This window comes from Ovis aries, chromosome 16 (assembly GCF_016772045.2).
Source record: "Ovis aries strain OAR_USU_Benz2616 breed Rambouillet chromosome 16, ARS-UI_Ramb_v3.0, whole genome shotgun sequence".
NCBI classification, from domain to species: Eukaryota; Metazoa; Chordata; class Mammalia; order Artiodactyla; family Bovidae; genus Ovis; species Ovis aries.
Window position 1 is genome coordinate 41,398,154 of NC_056069.1, and position 20,362 is coordinate 41,418,515.

Consider the following 20,362-nt stretch of genomic DNA (forward strand, 5'->3'; position numbering starts at 1 on the left):
CTATATTGAGTGTATGAGTAGAATTTTGTAGTCGAAAAAGGATGATGAGATGAGAAGACTTTGTCAGATATAAATAGCAGAAGTTGCTTTTCTCTAGTATTAAAAATCCTTAAGCTATTTTAATAATCTATAATTTTAGGATAACATTTTTCATGAGACTGACTTTTGTATATGCTTTATAGGATGTTACTTGTTTCTATATACTTATTTCCTCCATGAGGCTGTAGGGACTTTGGGAATAAGAAAGCTGTAGGAAAGTGTCTTTTTCAAAAATATCAACCAAAGAAGCATGCAGAACCTTTATTCCTTTATTTTGCTTTTTTTTGTTGTTGTTTTTTGTTATTGTTTTCTTGCTGTTTCTAAACATGAAATAAGTGATTTAGGGAAGGATCTGTTTATAAAATCTAGTGAGTTCAGCTCCCTTCCCAACTTTACTTGTTAATATCTTTAAAAGTGTCTAGTGTTTATATAAAAATTTGGTAAGCAGTTTGGCAAGCAAAAGGCATAGTATTTGAAAAGATCAGATTTTGAGTTTTTAGTAGTTTTCTTCCAGTTACATCATCTATCACCCTTTCCCAATCTGTGTACATTCTTTTAAATTTACTAGATCAGTTCTGTTTGCTTTTCAGTATAGAATTTGGGAGTTATTTTCAATTATCAGCATTCTCTGAGTTACACCAAACTAGTTTAATATATGTGGCTGTTAAGATAAGACCTTTTTTTTTTTTTCCTATTTTAAGTTTGATAGAAAACAGTTTCATTGTGATAACATGCTCGGGGGAGAGGAGACATGGGGAATGTTTGCAGCAACCCAGGACTAAACATGAAGGGGAACAAGAATGTTGGCTTTAGTATTGAGGAGTATATCCTACTCAGTAATGACTGTTTAGGGTGAATGATGATGTGGCATCATCAATCACAAATGTTACAATTTGTGACAGTTGTAACATTGTCAATTACAAATGTTAAGAGACTTGACTATGTGGTAACATACAAAAGCATAGCACATAGCTCTAGGGTGATAAGTTAATAGCATTTAGAATCAGCCTATATATGCAAGGCTGACCATTGATTTGGGGGAGCTGGATGGTTACACAAGAACAGGCCAAGAGTACCTCTGTTAAGTCAGAGGCAGTGCTGTAAGGGGTTAATGAACCTATGGGGAAAAATACAGTGTGAATGAGATGGTGAGTTTGAGACTAGTGTAGATATAAGAAAGGAGACTAAGTTGGTTCCAGTATGAGGGGCTGTTGTTTCAGTCCTGTGTCTGTGACTTAACTTGTGGCCTTGGGCAAGTTGGAGGCTAAGTCAATTGTCTGGGCCTTTGTTTCCTCACTTCTGTAATAGGCACTTGTCCCTAAATAATTGAGGTTCACACTGCTTCACGAAGCCACTTTAGACTGCTACAGATGGTGAGAAGAGAATCAGATGGCTAGGTCTTAGGTCTTCCTCTTGTTGTTTGAAATACAGTAACTCTCCTTACTTGTGCATAAGATTTCATTTTGAGAAAGGATTTTCTTGTTTCAAACTTAGAAAATCATTTTAGGTAACCTCTAAAGTCCCATTCAGCTCTGAGATTCTATGCTATCTATGCAATTTTATGCTCATCATATGTGTGTATAAAATTTTTTTAAATAATACAGGAAATAATAAACTGGCCCCACTCAAGGTCCTTATTGACCTCTCATTTTTATAAAACTGCCTTCCTTGGTCATTGACATTGAAGACAATTTTTAATATGTACTTGCACTATTTTGGTGGCTACTATTACAATAATGTTATTTTTCCTTCAAAAGGGATACAATTCTGACAGTTAAATGCTTTAAATAGACTTTTGTTCAGGGTGGAATGGATTCTAACACAGATTGTGAAAATGCATTCTTAAGTTTTCTCAGATGCAACTGACTTCTAAGCCAGTTTTATAAGTAATCATACCTGTTTATAAAGAGTCTTGTTAACATGTAGTAACATTGTTTTTTCTTCTCATGTGGCAGATATATTTTTCCTCCCTCCTCATAATCCTATAATTAAATAATTTCTTTCGGAATGATCACTCTTAATAATCTCTACCCAACATTGTACATAAGCACTAAAAGATATAAATTCTTTCAAACTGAGAGCAGTTACCTTATATTGATATTTTGGCTATGGATGAAAGTCCTTTGTTAATTAACGTGTTAGGTAAGTATGTTCTTGGTAAACAAGGTACAGAGAACCACAAATACATCATGTAGGTAGGGAAGCCACATGCTCCTGTTCAGTTGCTTTTAAAATGGTGTAGTGCTAGAAAAAAAAATAAAAAAAATAAAATGGTGTAGTGCTGAGATTTTAATGAGTGTTAGAGATTGGAATGAATCATTGCAAATAATGAAGATAGAAAAGTAGTGAAGCAAAATTATTCTTTTTGTTTGAGACAGACTTATAAAGAACATTTAGAAGGGCAGAAACATAAAAAAAAAGAAGCTGCATTGAAAGCCTCACAGAATACCAGCAGCAGCAGCAACTCTACTCGTGGGACTCAAAATCAGCTACGTTGTGAGCTCTGCGATGTGTCTTGTACGGGAGCAGATGCATATGCTGCCCACATTCGTGGTGCTAAGCATCAGAAAGTAGGTGTTTTTTTCCCACACAACCTTATGTCTTAACTGTCTTTTCTTTTCCATTTTCGGTGGGGTTGGGGGTAAAGTAAAGGAGGCTTCAAAATTTGAAAATTTTTGAGGGTATTACATGCCTAATGTATATATAAAGGTGACATCAAATAGTCATTGCTTAAGGAAGAAAAGACTGGTGACCCTTCTTAAAATTGAACTTGGTCTTTTCCACCAACTGAAATTGAATCATGTAGTTGTCTTCTGCCTTCTGTTAGGCTTAAGTATAGGTTGGTATGCATGTAGCCAAGTCATTTCCTCACCAAGTGGTAGATGTAATATGCATCCGAATCTGTTTCACACAGATTGTTTTGAAAGTAATGAGTTTTTATTTAAAAGTGTATAAGAGAAAAAAATACAACAAAGAAAAATATGGTTAAGATTTTCATTTTATAGCGTCTTTTAGGCAAACTTTTTTAAAAAAAATCTACATTCTCTGAGTCTTCTGACAGATAAATATGCTTTTATTTTGTAGGTGGTTAAATTACACACAAAACTTGGTAAACCCATTCCTTCAACAGAACCAAACGTTGTTAGCCAAGCTACTTCTTCAACAGCTGTATCTGCTTCAAAGCCAACTGCCTCTCCTTCAAGCATTGCAGCAAGCAATTGTACTGTGAATACTTCATCAATTGCAACTTCTTCAGTGAAAGGTCTTACAGCTACAGGAAACTCGTCTCTTAATAGCACAGCCAACAGTAAAGTATCAGCAGTGCCTGCAAATATGGCTGCCAAGAAAACATCTACACCCAAAATAAACTTTGTTGGCAAGTACTGAAGATTTTGTGTTCCTTCTAACTCTGTTAAAGTGGTATTTCTCCTCCACCCCAGGAGTAGCTCTTCTACTTACACAGTTGTCTTCTTTTCTGGGACCTTATTTAATTACATATCTGTATTTTTTTTCCTTGAAATTTTTTCAGTTCCGTTTTCTTCAGCCATAGACTTAAAAATATATATGTATTTATTTTACTATTCCTCAGGCTGCTAACCTAATCCTTACTTGCTCTACTTCCTATCCGGTCCTCAGTCTCTTATAGTATTTCAACTCTACCCTTTTCTGAAATCACCAAAAACCTACTTGCCACTTGAATGGCCAGTTTTCTGTTTCATCCTGTTGACCTCTCTAACATTTGAAACAGTTGACTGCTATACCTTAAAGCTTTAGTTATGTCTCTCTCTCTATTTTGGGTCCACTGGCTCCTTCCTCGGATATCTTTATTGGTTCTCTGGCTCTCATGTTCATTAGCTGGTAGTATTGCTAAGATTCTGATTCTCTCATCTCACTCACTTAGTATTCATGAGTATACATATTGTGTATGCAGTACCTTTAAAATCGTTTGGGCAAACTCAGGACGCCCACCTGAGTTCTAGAACCATATTTTAAGTATTTCCTGGTCATTATCTGTATGGTTCTGTTGATGCCTGTTAGTGTCTGTTTCTAACATTTTATCTCATCACAAGAGTACTGTGAACTAATCTCATAAAACTGCTGCTTTTTCACATGAAAAAGTCCACTGACATTTTTTCTTACTTGTTGCCTCTTCCAGTTGTTTCTAATCCTTTTGTTTCTGTTGCTACAATACTCTCCAAAAAAGTGTCTTTTTCTCTTCATAGCCTCTGCTTTGTTTTTAGGCCTTCAAAGCTGCTTCCTCAGAGATTTGTCTCTTATTGCATCCAGTTTCTGCAACACTTTTGTCAAAGTTATTTTGTAAAAAAATATTTATCAGATTGTGTTAGTTTCCCATTTAAAAATTTTCTGTGGCCTCCCCCTTGCATATAAGAAAAATGTCTGTATTCCTTAATGATGTCATCCAAGTCCTTTCACAAATTAACCCCTACCTCAGATATCATTGCCTCTACCTCAGTGCTGTGCTTAAGTCACTTAGTCGTGTCAGACTCTTGGTGACTTCATGCACTGTGGCCTGCCAGGCCCCTCTGTCCATGGGATTCTCCAGGCAAGAATACTGGAGTAGGTTGCCATTCCCTCCTCCAGTGGGTCTTCCCAACCCAGGGATTGAACCCAGGCCTCCTGCATTACAGGCAGATTCTTTACCATCTGAGCCACCAGGGAAGCCCTGTACCTCAGTGATAAGTCCTATTGAATTACCAAGTCTTTTTTAAATTTACCATAGTCTTTTTTATTATTATTATTTGTTTATTTTAATTGGAGGCTAATTACTTTACAATATTGTGGTGGTTTTTCCCATACATTGACATGAATCAGCCATGGATGTACATGTGTCCCCCATCCTGAACCCCCCTCCCACCTTCCTCCCCATCCCATCCCTTCCCTCAGGGTTGTCCCAATGTACCAGGTTTGATTGCCCTGTTTCATGCATCAAACTTGGACTGGTGATCTATTTCACATATAGTAATATACTTGTTTCAGTGCTGTTCTCACAAATCATCCCACCCTCTCTTTCTCCCACAGAGTCCAAAAGTCTGTTCTTATATATCTGTGTCTCTTTTGCTGTCTCGCATATAGGGTCATCATTAGCATCTTTCTAAATTCCATATATATGCATTAATATGCTGTATTGGTGTTTTTCTTTCTGATGTACTTCACTCTGCATAATAGGCTCCACTTTCATCCACCTCATTAGAACGGATTCAAATGTGTTCTTTTTAATAGCTGAGTAATACTCCATTGTGTATATATACCACAGCTTTCTTATCCATTCATCTGCTGATGGACATCTAAGTTGCTTCCATGTCCTAGCTATTATGAACAGTGCTGCAATGAACGTTGAGGTACACGTGTCTCTTTCAATTCTGTTACCATAGTCTTTTTAACTCCATGTTTTTGTGTCTTGCGTGTGCATACTGTTCTTTCTGTTTAGATATAATTCTCTTTTTTTCTGCCTGACCAGTTCGTACTTAGCACACTTAAGCCCAGCCCTGATGTCATACTTGCTGAAGCTATTCCTAACTGAATCGGGTTAAAGGATGATGGCTCCTTTCCTTTATGTTCCCAAAATACTCTATTAACACATTGTGCTATAATAACGTGTCAGTCAGTTCAGTTACTCAGTCGTGTCTGACTCTTTGCAACCTCATGAACTGCAGCATGCCAGGCCTCCCTGTCCATCACCAACTCCCGGAGTCCACCCAAACCCATGTCCATTGAATGGGTGGTGCCATCCAACCATCTCATCCTCGGTCATCCCCTTCTCCTCCTGCCCTCAATCTTTCCCAGCATCAGGGTCTTTTCAAATGAGTCAGCTCTCTGCATCAGGTGGCCAAAGTATTGGAGTTTCAGCTTCAACATCAGTGCTTCCAGTGAACACCCAGGACTGACCTCCTTTAGGATGGACTGATTGGATCTCCTTGCAGTCCGAGGGACTCTCAAGAGTCTTCTCCAACACCACAGTTCAAAAGCATCAATTCTTTGGTGCTCAGTTTTCTTTATAGTCCAACTCTCACATCCATACCTGACCTTAAATTATTGACACCTCAAAGACAGCACACTGTCTGACTCTTGGCGACCGCATGAATAGCAGCACGCCAGGCCTCCCTGTCCATCACCAACTCCCGGAGTTCACTCAAACTCATGTCCATCGAGTCGGTGCTGCCATCCAGCCATCTCATCCTCTGTCGTCCCCTTCTCCTCTCGCCCCTAATCCCTCCCAGCATCAGGGTCTTTTCCAGTGAGTCAGCTCTTCGCATGAGGTGGCCAAAGTATTGGAGTTTCAGCTTCAGCATCATCCAGGACTGATCTCCTTTAGGATGGACTGGTTGGACCTCTTTGCAGTCCAAGGGACTCTCGAGTCTTCTCCAACACTACGGTTCAAAAGCATCAATTCTTTAGCGCTCAGCTTTCTTCACAGTTCAACTCTCACATCTATACATGACCACTGGAAAAATCATAGCCTTGACTAGATGGACCTTTGTTGGCAAAGTAATGTCTCTGCTTTTTAATATGCTATCTAGGTTGGTCATAACTTTCCTTCCAAGGAGTAAGCGTCTTTTAATTTCATGGCTGCAATCACCATCTGCAGTGATTTAGGCTTAGACAGTACCATTTCAGGTACTTGCTCTTTACTTTTTAGGTACTTGATGTTATAAGAGCCATGGTGAGGACAGAGAAAACCATTGAATATTATGAGAGAGAGAATGGGGAGATTGAGACGTGTATTTCATTAATAGCATAAAAAAGCCAAATGGTTTCTATGGTTCTTCAAAATTCTGATCTATTGTATGTCAATCAGGAGTTTGTTGGTAGGAAAGATCAGAACTTTATCTAGAGATCTTGTATCAGTTCATATATTATACAAGAAGAAAATTAAAATTACTCTAATTCTTTTACGTTCTAGGTGGTAATAAGCTGCAGTCAACAGGAAATAAAACAGAAGACTTAAAAGGAACTGAATGTGTTAAAAACACTCCTGTCACTTCTGTACCAATTCCAGAAGTAAAGCCAGACACAGTGTCAGAACCAGTCACACCTGCGTCTCTTGCTGCTTTGCAGAGCGATGTGCAGCCAGTGGGCCATGATTATGTGGAGGAGGTATTGATTTGAGAATACTCCTATTGTGAGATTAGATAGGAAAGATGTGTGTCACTTTGTCACAAGTGTGCTTTACATGTGAAATTCAGTTATATTTTAGGTTTAGATTACTTATAAAGGGATATTGAAGGGATCTTTGTTGAAGGTTTTGTGTTGTTGTTTTTTTTTAAGCCTGCCCTTTGAGCTTGCCTAAGTGACATCACAATTTTTTTGTTAACTTTTCTTTCCCTGCTGACGTCATCACTGCAGTATGTGAAGTAACTTTCTATTTATTTGTCAGGCCTTCTTTTAACATAAGCCTTCTACTGTGCTGAAAATAAAAAGTAAAAACAAAAATGTGAACAGCAGAAATGACAAAGACAGCAAATATTTCTTTCTGAACAGTTTTGTGTGTAAAATTTAGATTGCTGATATAACAGATGACTTTTTATTTGATTTCTCAAGCTGATTAGAAAACTATTCCTGTTTTACAAAATAACTTAGTAAATGGAGGATAAGGAAGTATCAGAAGGGACTTAATAGATATTTGCTGTTAGTGGAAAGACGAACATACAGTGGTGTAGCCCTATTCTGCTTTTGCTGTATTATAGAACAGTTGAACAGAACAAGCTCTCTAAATTTCAGTGTCTACATCTGTAAAATTTGGGTATCTCTCAGTGAAGATGTAAAGCTTAGATCAAATAAAGTACCTAAGCACAGTGCCTAGCATATGGTAGATTTTTGACAAATATTTATTTGTTCCTTCACCCTTTTCCATCAAGAAAAATTACTTATTGAATTCTTTGTTTACAAGATGGAAAACTGGGCTGTATAGTTTATAAGTTATTCACATGCAGTTTTAATTTAAAGTTATAGATCTTGGGAATTTCCTGGCAGTCCAGTGGTTAGGGCTTCTTGCTTCTACTTCATTGCGCATGGGTTTCATCCCTGGTCAGGGAAATAAGATTCCACAATGCCAACATGGTAAGGCAAAAAAAAAAAAAAATTTAAAGGTTAATAAACTTTTAAATATATAATAAACTTTTAGCTGATAGTAAGACTTGGTTGTCTTAAAAAAAAAGTACAGCCAGAACATCTGGCCAGAATATTTAATCACCAATAATACTGGTTAAGTAATCTTAACTTCAGAGGATTGTGTTTAGAACCAATCTTTAAAACTTGCTGAAGTTTTAATAACTTTTAATAACATTCTAGTCTACTTGTCTTCCTAACTGGTTGTGCAGTTAGAAAAAAATCGACATTGGTTTTCAATAAAGTTGTACATGTATAAAGTCTTGGGCTTTGTAGAAATGAGAATAATGCCTTTGATCATCTTCAGCTCCATTTCCAAGAACAGTACCTGGCAGGAGCAGGTATTCAGTAAATATTTTTTCAATAATTGAAGGTGTCTATTGCATTAAAATCTAAATGTTTACATATAGGGGACGTTTAACTATAAGAGCCAAATACATAGTAGTACATCTTGCATTGTACAGTTAAGAATTCTAACCCTGTTCATTTCTGTAGATTATCCTCTTTAAAAAGTATAGACATTGCCCCCCCCCCGCCTTTTCTGACTATAAATTCTGAAAGTTATTAACAACTCATGAGATGGGTTTATATTGAAATGTTTACCTGTGACATTCCTGTTGTGATTTCTTGACTTTTTTTTTCCCCCGACATCAAGGTACGAAATGATGAAGGAAAAGTGATTAGATTCCATTGCAAATTATGTGAGTGCAGCTTTAATGATCCCAATGCTAAGGAGATGCATTTAAAAGGACGAAGACACAGACTTCAATATAAAGTGAGGAAATTTTCAGCTATTTTTCTCTTTCTCTTTTTTATACGGCTTGGAACATTCTAGATGCAAAAATAAAGCATCTAAATATAACTCACTAAGTCCATGAACTCCCACTCTCAGATTGGCATGTCATGTCTCACTTAGAGAGTCAGATGTTTAATTTTTATTGATTAGTTTGTTATACTTAGGGCTTTCCCTGGTGCCTCAGATGGTAAAGAATCTGCCTACAGTGCAGGAGACCCAAGTTCGATCCCTGGGTCTGAAAAATTGCCTGGAGAAGGGCATGGCAGCCTACTCCATTGTTCTTGCCAAAGAATTCCATGGACAGAGGAGCCTCATGGGCTACAGTCCTTGGGGTCACATAATTGGACACAACTGAGTACCTATCACTTTTGTTATACTTAAGAAAAAGCAATGTAGTCATGTTTCATTATTTCTAGTGTCAAAATAAAACTGACATTACTTGGATCAAGTAATCATGTAAAAATAGTTGCTTCAAAGGAAGTGTTTGAAAGAAATGTCAGGTCTCCAATTTCCTTTATCTTGGCAGAATTTCCGTTAAAGTGGATTTTGAGATGAGGAATTCTTCATTGAAAACACTTCCAAGTAATAAGTTGAATCTAACTACTATATTTAAAGTTTTTAATTAGGTTGGACTTATGTACTAGATTCATGTTTTCTAAACACAGAAATGGTGGAGATTAAAAATAATTCTTTAATGGGCAGTAATACTTCTCTATGAAAAAAAGTTTTTAACCCCATACTCAGATATCTAGAATCATTTATTTACAAACAAACAAAGGAATACTAAATACCCATCAGTCTCCTAAGGATTTCTTTTATTGGTTAACAGTAAATTAAGTACTTTTTGCATACTAAACTTGAAGAACCAAGAATTTTGGGGATGGGAAGGAAGAAAGAATGTTTATGAATATATTTTGGATTTTTCTCTGATTCAACTTGTTTTACTACATTTACTCTTATAATAGATTTGCAAATAAAAGCCTCTGTGATGAAAGAATATGTGGGATTGTATGATTTAAGATATGTGTAGATTGTTGGAAGGATTGCTGGTTTTTCAAACATCTTGTCTATGTTAACAGAAAAAAGTAAATCCAGATTTGCAAGTAGAAGTAAAGCCCAGTATTAGAGCAAGAAAGATTCAAGAAGAGAAAATGAGAAAGCAAATGCAGAAAGAGGAGTACTGGCGAAGGAGAGAAGAGGAGGAACGCTGGAGAATGGAAATGAGGTAGTATTTTTAACTTTTAGTACCATGATAGGTGGTTTAGACTTTCTAAGAAACTTAGCTGTTCTGAGTATGTGACTCCCATTCAGAGCAATCCAGATTTATTTGAAATATTTTTAGTTTTCACTTGTGAGGGAGACACTAGGTCTAGGAAAGAAATGCATTACAGTTAAGTTACTGGCTATTCTAATATTTGACCATGTCCTTGGTATTAGGACTTATTTTGTAAATAATAACTTTTATATATTTAAATACATAAATAGTTTAATATCATAAATAAATGCCTTAATTTAAAGCAAAATAGAGCATTTGGTTACATGACAAAAAAATATCCTAAATATAAGATTGAGTAGATTCTAGACATTAATAATGTGTAGGGTTTGTTTTAAAAACTGTAGAAGCTACAAGAAAGGATAAATGAGAAAATATGTTCAGTAGATACAGAAATGTTTAGTTTTATTGATATAACTGACATATCTTTAAGTGGCACAATTCATTGATTTTATTCACAGAGTTGTGCAGTTACCAGCACAGTCAGTTTTAGAACATTTTTATGACCCACAAAAGAAACCATAAACCCATTTAGCAATCAGTACCTATTTCCCTACCAACTCCTCCCTCTGCTCCTGGGCAACCACTAATAAACTTCATCTTAGTAGATTGCCTGTACTAGAGATTTCACATAAATAAAATCATAAAACATATTGACTTTTGTGTCTGGCTACTTTTCACTTAGCATGATGTTTTCAAGTTTCACGCATGTTATTGTATATATCAGTACTTTATTTTTTATGCATGCATAGTATTTCATTACATAAATGTGTCACATTTTATTTATCTGTTTATCAGTTGATGGACATTTGTGTTATTTCCACTTTTGGGTTATGAATACTGCTGCCATAAGTGTTTGTGTACAAGTTTTTATAACCCACTTCTTTTCATTTACATACCAACTTGTAAGTAAGCTAAAATTATTTTCCATGGGTATGTAATACTTTTTTGTGCAGATGTAAAATTTTCTTTATAACCCATTTCCTATATTTTTAGATATTTAGAGTTTTTTATGGTATTTCCCTATTGTTATTACATTGACCAACCTTGAGGCAGTATTATTGCGTAAATCACTATCAGTTGACACTAATCAAATCCCAGAAGCAAAAATGTTGACAGATACCTGTACTTTTGCCTGTGCTAGATAGTTTAACTTAGTGATCCTCAAACTTTTTGGTCTCAGGACCTTTTATAACTCAATAATTATTTTTTAATATAAATTTATTTTAATTGGAGGTTAATTATTTTACAATATTATAATAACACTAATTATTGAAGACTAAAGAGTTTTTGTGTATGTGGGTTATAGGCTGTCAACATTGTATTAGAAAGGAAAACTGAGAAGTTTCAGTATTTATGAACTTATTTTTATATAACTTTGTTTAGATATAGTTAATTATTAATAATTATATTAAATCAGGTGTATTTATTAATATGATAATGGTGAATATAATATGCTAACTATAATAATTGTTTCTCCTCCAGAAATAATGACATTGTTTTACATTTTTGCAGATCTCTTTAATGTCTAGCTTAAGGCAGCCTCATTCTCCTTCTGCTTCTGTGCTCAACAGGTTGTGATAACACATTTTGCCTCTGGATAACTCCACTGTAGACTCATAAAGAGAATAGAGAAAGCAGATATTATTTTGAGAGTAACTTTGATGTCATGAATCCCCCTGAAGGTGTCTCAAGGACTACCTAGACTACCCAGACCACACTTTGAGGGCTGCTCCTATAATTTATTAAAATATCTGCCTGTGAGAAATAGAAACATGAAAGCCAGTTTTATTTCAACTTTGTATTACTGGCAAATTAAGTTTTTATTTTATGCTTAATCACTTACATTTCTTTTGTGGTGAATTGCCTATTCATTTGTTAACTTACCTGTTAACAGATTTGTACAGACACTTCTTATAGCTATTAACCCATTAACATGTTATCTTTAAATAATCTTTAATGTTATTTATTTATCAATTTTTCTTTTTTATGTATTTAAATTTAACTTTGTTCTTATGAAATTTCTGCCTTTGTAATGCACTGGCAATTTTTCCCTATACCTAGATTATGCAGTTACTTCCTGTTTTACTGCTATACTGTATGCCAGGAAGTAGCATATAGTGTGTTAGGCACTATAGTATACTATGTTTACCAAGTATGAATTGGTAAACAATCAATATTTAAATATGCCCTTATGTAACCTAAACATCATTAGTAATAATAGAATATTCAAAACTAGAATGAACATGGTTTTCCAGGGCCTTCAAGCTGTTATTATTCATTTTCTCTCATGACCTGAATAAAATCAGAAGTATGATTCTATCTGTCCTAAATTGGATGACCCAGAAAGCACTACTTATTCCTGACCTGAAGAAATAATGGTTTCTACAGTACTACTTGAGAAGCATACTTCTTTCTTACGTTTTGTATTAAATGAATTTGTCTAGTAAAAATTTATTGTTAACAAAAATTTGCTATAAAGACACGACTGCCTAGGGAATTATTGGTATCCTAGTTTGAAGCTGAAGGCAAAGATAGAACTGAGAGGGAGAGAGTCATGTGGTGAAAAATTAGATTCCAAAAATGTTGACTATTAAAACAGAGGCTACATGCTAACTGCCCACCAAGTTCAGCCCATGGGTGTTTTATTTGGTGCCCATAGTATTTTTTTGGACACCAACATGAATCAACATTTAAAGACCATGAGATTTCACAAAAGTCCTGATTGACCTTGGGATAACCATCTGGTATTCCCTTGTGACAGTAATTAATAGCTGTGCGGCCCTCTTGTCTAGCCAGAGCATGTGTTTTCCTTCTTTACCATACTTCCCATCATCCTTAGCATGTCCCCAAAAGTGAAATGGGATGTGAGTTGCCATTTATCCCTGTTGTTTTTCCTCATTGTAGAAAAATGTCTTTGTCTCTCTCTGTATCAGATGAGGAAATTAAAGGTTGTCTTAAGAGGTTCTCTCTTACAAAAAAAAATAGAGAGCACATTTCTTTGAAGACATGAGGAAAATACCTGAATGTATGCTTTGGGTCTTTCACTCACACACTTTATTAGTCTGGCCACATGAGGTAGGCGTTTAAGTTTACAATGTCTACTGTTACGAGGAAGAGGTTGGAATGAACTGTGAGGTTTCTGGTGCTTGTTTTTTCAACTCTGTCTTCAGACTGTGAAATTTTGTTTTTGCTTTTATCTTTGTTTTCTCTTCTGTTCACTGGGATTCACTTTCATTCACTAATTAATGAAAGCAAATGTAATCTGATAGAGGGGGAAAGAAAGGTGTTAGCTAGACTGATCGGGTTTTTTTATTGCTTTCTATATTATTACTGATGTAAATTCTGGGGATGTATTTTTCGAAGTGGCTTACAGTATCATTCTTTATGTTTCAGACGTTACGAAGAGGACATGTACTGGAGAAGAATGGAGGAAGAACAGCATCATTGGGATGATCGCCGCCGAATGCCTGATGGAGGCTATCCTCATGGTCCCCCGGGCCCACTAGGCCTTCTGGGAGTCCGACCAGGCATGCCTCCTCAGCCACAGGGGCCTGCAGTGAGTGTCCACTCTGTTTACATAGATAGTGAAAGTGTAAGACTGGTTCAGCATTAGAAAATAACAGTTTGAAGAGCTAATTTTTAGGCTTAATAATATCCAAATCTCAGTATGTTTTTCATCTGATTTAGAATTTTCTCTCCTTTTATTATACTTTCTCAACTCGTGTACTTATGTATAAGGACTTTGTAGAATTTCCATGAATCTTTCTTTTTTCAGTATAAACTAAGGGAGCAGATCTTAAGAGGTTTTTTTTTTTACCTTTGTTCTTTAGATTGTCAAGAACAACTAATTTTGAAGGCTGTTGCTTTGGCTTCAGGATTATTTCTGTCTTCCCATTATGTATGGTTTAGAGTCCTTTTTTCAAATGTTTAGCATTCAAAACCTACCACTACTTCTAAATTTAAGTGCATGATAAGGGGTAGGTAGATAGAGTCCATGGAGTCACAGAATTGGACACAACTGAGCAACTAACACATAAGGGGTAGGTAAATGGTTGGAGATAACACACGGTGGATGTATTAGAACTGTAGGAAAGAGGTGCATCTTGAGAGTCAGCGTTCTGTAGAAGCTGGATAAAAGATACCTGGCTTATGAGGAGCATTTCATATAAGTTCAGACTATAGAAAACAAGATTTTTTTTTCCTTTGTACTGGTTTTCCAGAGAGCACTTAGAAGAAAACAGTCTAAATTCCTGCTCTTTAACCTATTCTTTCTCATTTGTCTTTCCATAGAATAAGCATTTGTAAAATCTGTTTTGTTAAAAGCAAAACGTTTGAGAACTGGTTTTAAAGTTGTATAAAATGTATTTTCATAACTTTAAGATGGTATGTATTATAACTTGTTTTGAGTGCATAACATACATACTTACATACTCACTTTCAGTACTGTACCTTTGTACAGTTTACATTTTTGTTTTTACCAAAATGGGAAAAAAAGGAGAAGATAGCTTTAAATGGACATTCTGTATAACTGGCTTTCTTACTGAAAAATGCAACAAGCGTATGTGTAGTTGAAAAATAGTAGTTTACTTTTGCTTGGGAAACATTGTTTTAATGGAGTTTCCTCTTTTTTTCCCAATCTCCAGCCCTTACGTCGTCCTGACTCATCTGATGACCGTTACGTAATGACAAAGCATGCTACCATTTATCCAACTGAAGAGGAATTACAGGCAGTTCAGAAGATTGTTTCTATCACTGAACGTGCTTTAAAACTTGTTTCAGACAGCTTGTCTGAACACGAGAAGAGCAAGAGCAAAGAGGGAGATGATAAGAAAGAGGGAGGTAAAGACAGGTGTGTTTGCCGAGTTTTTTTACTTTTGTATAGTTTCGATTTTCCTTCTGTAGACTTACCTTATACTTGAAATAAAAGTTAACGAAGACTAAAAATTCTCTGGTAGTCTACATGTGTTATGCTTGTGTTAGATTTTAAATGTATTCAGCTTTCTGCTGAAATGAGAAATAATTTCATACAATCTCCAACCTTGTAATTTACTCACTGTATTTAAACTTATATAAAACTATTTCAAATCTGTTTTCAAAGCAGCTGTTGTAGTTTTCCAGTTGCATTCAGCTATTCAGTGTTTATTCATTTGTTGCATCTGTTCATGTTCGTTCGTTCTTTTAACAGCTTACTTTATCTTTAACACATTTACCCATAAGCATGAATAAGCTCAAACTTTAGCAACATCTTTATATCTGTGTATACTAAACATGACTTTTGTTATTCTAATTTATGAGACAGAAAAGCATTAATGTCCTTTGCTTTTCAGTTGTTCCTGAGAACTTAGCTCTTGATTTATTAATTTTTTCATATTTCTTATCTAAATAAAGGGTATTTCCAAAAATATTAAATGTTCTTATACTATAGTTGATGCAAATTTTAATGATGTAAAAATTATTTCATTTACTACTGTGTGTTGAGAGATTATCATGGTTGTGGTTAAGAAGGGAAATGTCATAATATAACTTGATTTCACCACAGAGCTTTAAAAGGAGTTTTGCGAGTGGGAGTATTGGCGAAAGGATTACTTCTCCGAGGAGATAGAAATGTCAACCTTGTTTTGCTGTGCTCAGAGAAACCTTCAAAGACATTATTAAGCCGTATTGCAGAAAACCTACCCAAGCAGCTTGCTGTAAGTATTATGGAAATGTTCATTTTTACTCCTTGTCTAGTTCAAAAGTTTTTGGCAGGACTGACTGTGCTTCAGCTTAAACCTAAGCCAGCCTTTAAAGTTTTGGCTTGACTTTCCAAATTGCTTGATTGTACAAATTGGTAGCACAGTTTTCTACTTTGTTTTTTTAGGTTTTATGGTGCTTCGCTTCAACATGAAGCCATCTTGCTAATTTATTTTAAAATGTAAAGCTACAGCACATGTCCTCTTCCTATTCTTTTTCCAAGGTTTGAATCATAAGAGAAGACAGTTGTGCAGGGAAAATTTTCATTTTTTTATTTTTATTTTTTAAACAAAGCCCATGTATGTATAGTAAGCTTAAAGTTTTAGAATTCATGAACTTCTTGCCTATTTAGTTGAATACATGTTTTTAATAAAGTATAGTAACTAAAATAGAGACTTTCTGATTTGAATTTTCCCAGCTTTATTATGATTACTTTCCATTTTGTACATGTTATAATGGTAACAATGACTTGTTGCTGTCTCCATCCAGGAAGTTGTGGCAAATTCAATTAATAGAATATCCCTTTTTGGTCCTACAAAAACAAAAGTTTTTAAGTTTGAATTAAAAAAAATTTTATTATAGTATTTTGTCAGAATCACAGACTAGAATTTAAAACAAAGGTTCCTTGAATAATTTAATGTATAAAACTTATTTAGGTATTTGAAATTCAAGAATTGGCATTTCATTGGTAGTATGTGTTGTACAGTAATGTTAGGATAAATAGTACCTGACCACAGCAAACCAGCTGATACCAAAATGGATAGTGAAGCATACCATTAAACTTGAGCTCTGATGACTCTGGCACTTATTGTTGTTTGCTGTCTATTACCATTGTTCCAGATGTGAGATTTTTTTTAAATTGTGGATGAGTCTTTTTAAGCATAGGTGCCAGGAGAATTGTCATTGTGTGTCTACTTGTTATACTTCCTTGAGGCTGCTAGGGCAGTGAAAGGGAGGAAAAGAAGCTTGAGGACTTAGAAAAAGTATGTAGTTTACAAAGAAAAATCTTAAATTGTTGTGTTTAGTAAAACTACAAAGGAGAAAATGTTATATTCTAACTGAATAATCAGTAGTTAAGCTAATTCTTTACAGCACATTCTTTACCATCTGAGCCATCAGGGAAGCCCCAAAACAAAATACAGTTTCCAGATCAATCTGTACTTGTACAGTGGATAAGCAGAAGAGATAGAATTATCATCATCACTATCGTAGTTAACGTCTACATGATACTGTGTGCCAGGCACTGTTTTCAGTTCTTTGTGTAGTTCATTCATTCATTCTTCCTACAGTCTTACAGGTTAGATAAATTGTACTGTTCCCATTTTATAAAAATGGGTATAGGGGAGTTAAATATTTGCCCAACTTCACATCATTAGTAAAGTAGCAGAGCTAGGATTTGAACCTAGATTGTTATTGCTGTTCAGTCACTAAGTCATGTCCGACTCTGCAACCCCATGGACTACAGCACACCACGCTTCCCTGTCTGTCACTGTCTCCTGAAGTTTGCTCCAACTGATATCCATTGAATACGATGCCATCCAACCATCCCATCCTCTGTTGCCCCTTCTCCTCCCCTTAGTCTTTCCCAGCATCAAGGTCTTTTCCAATGAGTTGGATCTTCACATCAAGTGGCCAAACTATCGAAGCTTCAGCATCAGTCCTTCCAGTGAACTTAGATACTATACTGGGAACACTCCATGTAATTTCTAGAGTCTTCCTTTGTTCATGTATACTGTACTGAAGCTTATTACATGTATACTAAATTGCAGTGAATCCTGTTGTTGGTGGTTTTTTTTCTGTTGCGCAAAAGTTTCTGCTCCCTGATTTAAAATGTAGATCTGTTGATTTCACAGACAAGGTGCACTGGGTATGGTTGAATTATGGCTCCTGTTAGTTTCAGGTATCTATTTTAGTCTCAAATACTAGCTACCTGGATGCTATTTTAGGAAGGTATGGTAATAACTATAGCAGTGTTTCTTTTATCCAAAAATTCATCATCTAAAAGGTGCATACACACATGTAGATAACTCATATGATACAAATAATGGTAAATATTAGTTCAACAAAGAATTCTAAAAGGAAAAAGGAGCAAGAGATTATAATTTGCTTGTTTTGCAAGGCTTGGAGGGAAATAGTATATGATCTAGTCCTTACAAAATGGTTAAAGTAGTGTGAGAAAGTGAAAGAGCCATAATGAAACTGCTTTGTTTGATAATGTAAGAGGGCCAGCTAATTTCTTGTACTCTTCATTATATAGGTTATAAGTCCTGAGAAGTATGACATAAAATGTGCTGTTTCTGAAGCGGCAATAATTTTGAACTCATGTGTGGAACCCAAAATGCAAGTCACTATCACCCTGACATCTCCAATTATTCGAGAAGAGAACATGAGGGAAGGAGGTTGGAAAGCCATTAAACATTCTACTTTTTATTAACTTCTTTTTTTTCCATTTACCTATTCTTTAAGATGGCATTAAGCCCTAGAAGGCAACATGCTGGCATTACATATGAATCTGATAGATTTGACTTACATAGCAACTAGTTTTGCTTAAGATTATTTCCCAGATCTTTTATTAGTGTGTTTTTAGTAATGTACTTTTATATAAAACACTCATAGTATTCATTTTCTTGATTTTTTTTTTCTTTTCTTGCTAACCTCAGATTTCTGGAAAAAGTTTAAATTATTCTTAGTCATAAGCATAGTTGACTTATGAAAAATTAACTATTGCTAGTAAAGGGCCACAAATTTAACTTCTCTTAAGTCATTGTTCTTGTCTTTAAAAAAGACAAGGGAGTTTCATAAGTAAAATTGGTTGAATACTCATAACAGTTTAAGAGACATTGTTATATATGTAATCATGGATTTGGCTTGTCCTGAGGTAAATATTTCTGGTTCTCTGAGGTTGCTCTTTGGTTTGGAGCGCTTTCATAAATGCAGAGCATCCTAATGCACTTAGATTTGGGCATCTGACCCCGCTTTTCTACCAGAGATTTGAAAAATAAATGATGGTAGGCGTAGTTAATGAGTTATAGCACAATTAGGGGTTTTTAACTTACTTTACAATTGTAGACTGTGAAATCCTGCTGGTGCCAGCAATGTTGCTTTAGGGACTGTCCTATAACATTTTCAAAGCTTCAAAAGCTTTTAAGCCAAAAAGCATGGTCAGTGTCTGCGGTATGTTGGTTCTGTTGTTTTATGGGTCAGATAAAATTTACTTTGTTTCCTTTCATGTTGTTTTTGTACATCTTAATTGGTTGAATATGGAGTTATATGGTCTACACTAATATTTCTTTGTGATACAGATAGAGGAGAAACGAATACTTAAAATTAATTTGTCTAAAATAGCATGAGTAGGCTCTCAATTACTATCCCTTTAAATTTGTTTTCTTACAGCAAAGCAGATTTTTTTTTTTTTTTTAAGGCACTGGGCTTTACACAACCCAGGAAAACAACATTTTTACTAAAAATGCGATCATTAAGAGACTTGCCTAACTTTGCATACATAATATAGATATACCACATATCAGGACTTGTACGTTGTATAAGCTTTTATCTTAAAAATAAGTGGGTTTTGTGTGAAGGTTCTTTTATATGAGCATGAATTTCCACTCAAGGTCTGGCTGTGGATATTGCTGGAAAAACAGTTTCTGAGTCAATCTGATCAATTCGGATGCAGCATATGACTCTTAGGATTTGAAAAAGAAATCTTTGATTATGTTATAGATAAAAGTTACTGTATTTAGTATGAAATTATACTCATAACCACTTAACTTTATTTCAGAGCACATTTTGTCCAGTTATATTTAGGTTTACTTAAATTTGTGCAGTATTAATAATTATCATATTTGTAGTCATCTTTAATAACCTATCCCTTCTAAAGGAAACAAAATTATACTTTTGTCTGACCCAGACTTGAGTTAGAATTATTGTTCTGAATCTCATAAGTATTACGGTAAAAGAAATGATCAGTCCAAAATTGAAAGATTTTCTTCAAGACACTGAGCTGAAAAGTTGGATGTGCAAAAAGTGTAGAAACACTGATAGTGTTCCTTGCTGCAGATAACTGCAGTAAACCATGTCTTTAGCCTCATTATGAAGATTGCTGCAGAATAACGGTATGTATTCTCCCTCACTGCAGCTCTGAATGCTCTGTGTCTTAAAATCATTTAAAGCCTCTAGCTTGCTTTGGGGAGTTAGTCCAAGGGTAAGGAAGGCTTTGCCGGAAGAATACTTGTAAACCGTGAGACTGGTGACTTGCACATAGTTGTTGTAGGCTCTTAAATGCGTAATGGTCCTGTTTAATACCAAAAATTATTTAAAGGATATGATTAAATTTCCCAAATAACTGTTAAACACATGACAGATCTATTTTACAGTACTGTGTTTGACAG

The 20,362-nt window shown here is 35.2% G+C and overlaps 1 protein-coding gene across 3 annotated transcripts in view; it reads left to right on the forward strand.

Moving 5' to 3' along the window:
- ZFR (zinc finger RNA binding protein) overlaps positions 1-20,362 on the forward strand; it is an 84,172-nt gene that overhangs the window by 40,890 nt on the left and 22,920 nt on the right. For all 3 annotated transcript variants that reach the window (XM_027980136.2, XM_027980137.2, XM_027980138.2), the window contains 9 exons: positions 2,418-2,609; positions 3,124-3,415; positions 6,962-7,155; positions 8,822-8,941; positions 10,042-10,187; positions 13,632-13,794; positions 14,882-15,087; positions 15,778-15,928; positions 18,229-18,370. In XM_027980136.2, coding sequence (XP_027835937.1) covers positions 2,418-2,609; positions 3,124-3,415; positions 6,962-7,155; positions 8,822-8,941; positions 10,042-10,187; positions 13,632-13,794; positions 14,882-15,087; positions 15,778-15,928; positions 18,229-18,370 — 1,606 coding nt within the window. The remainder of the gene's footprint in view (positions 1-2,417; positions 2,610-3,123; positions 3,416-6,961; positions 7,156-8,821; positions 8,942-10,041; positions 10,188-13,631; positions 13,795-14,881; positions 15,088-15,777; positions 15,929-18,228; positions 18,371-20,362) is intronic.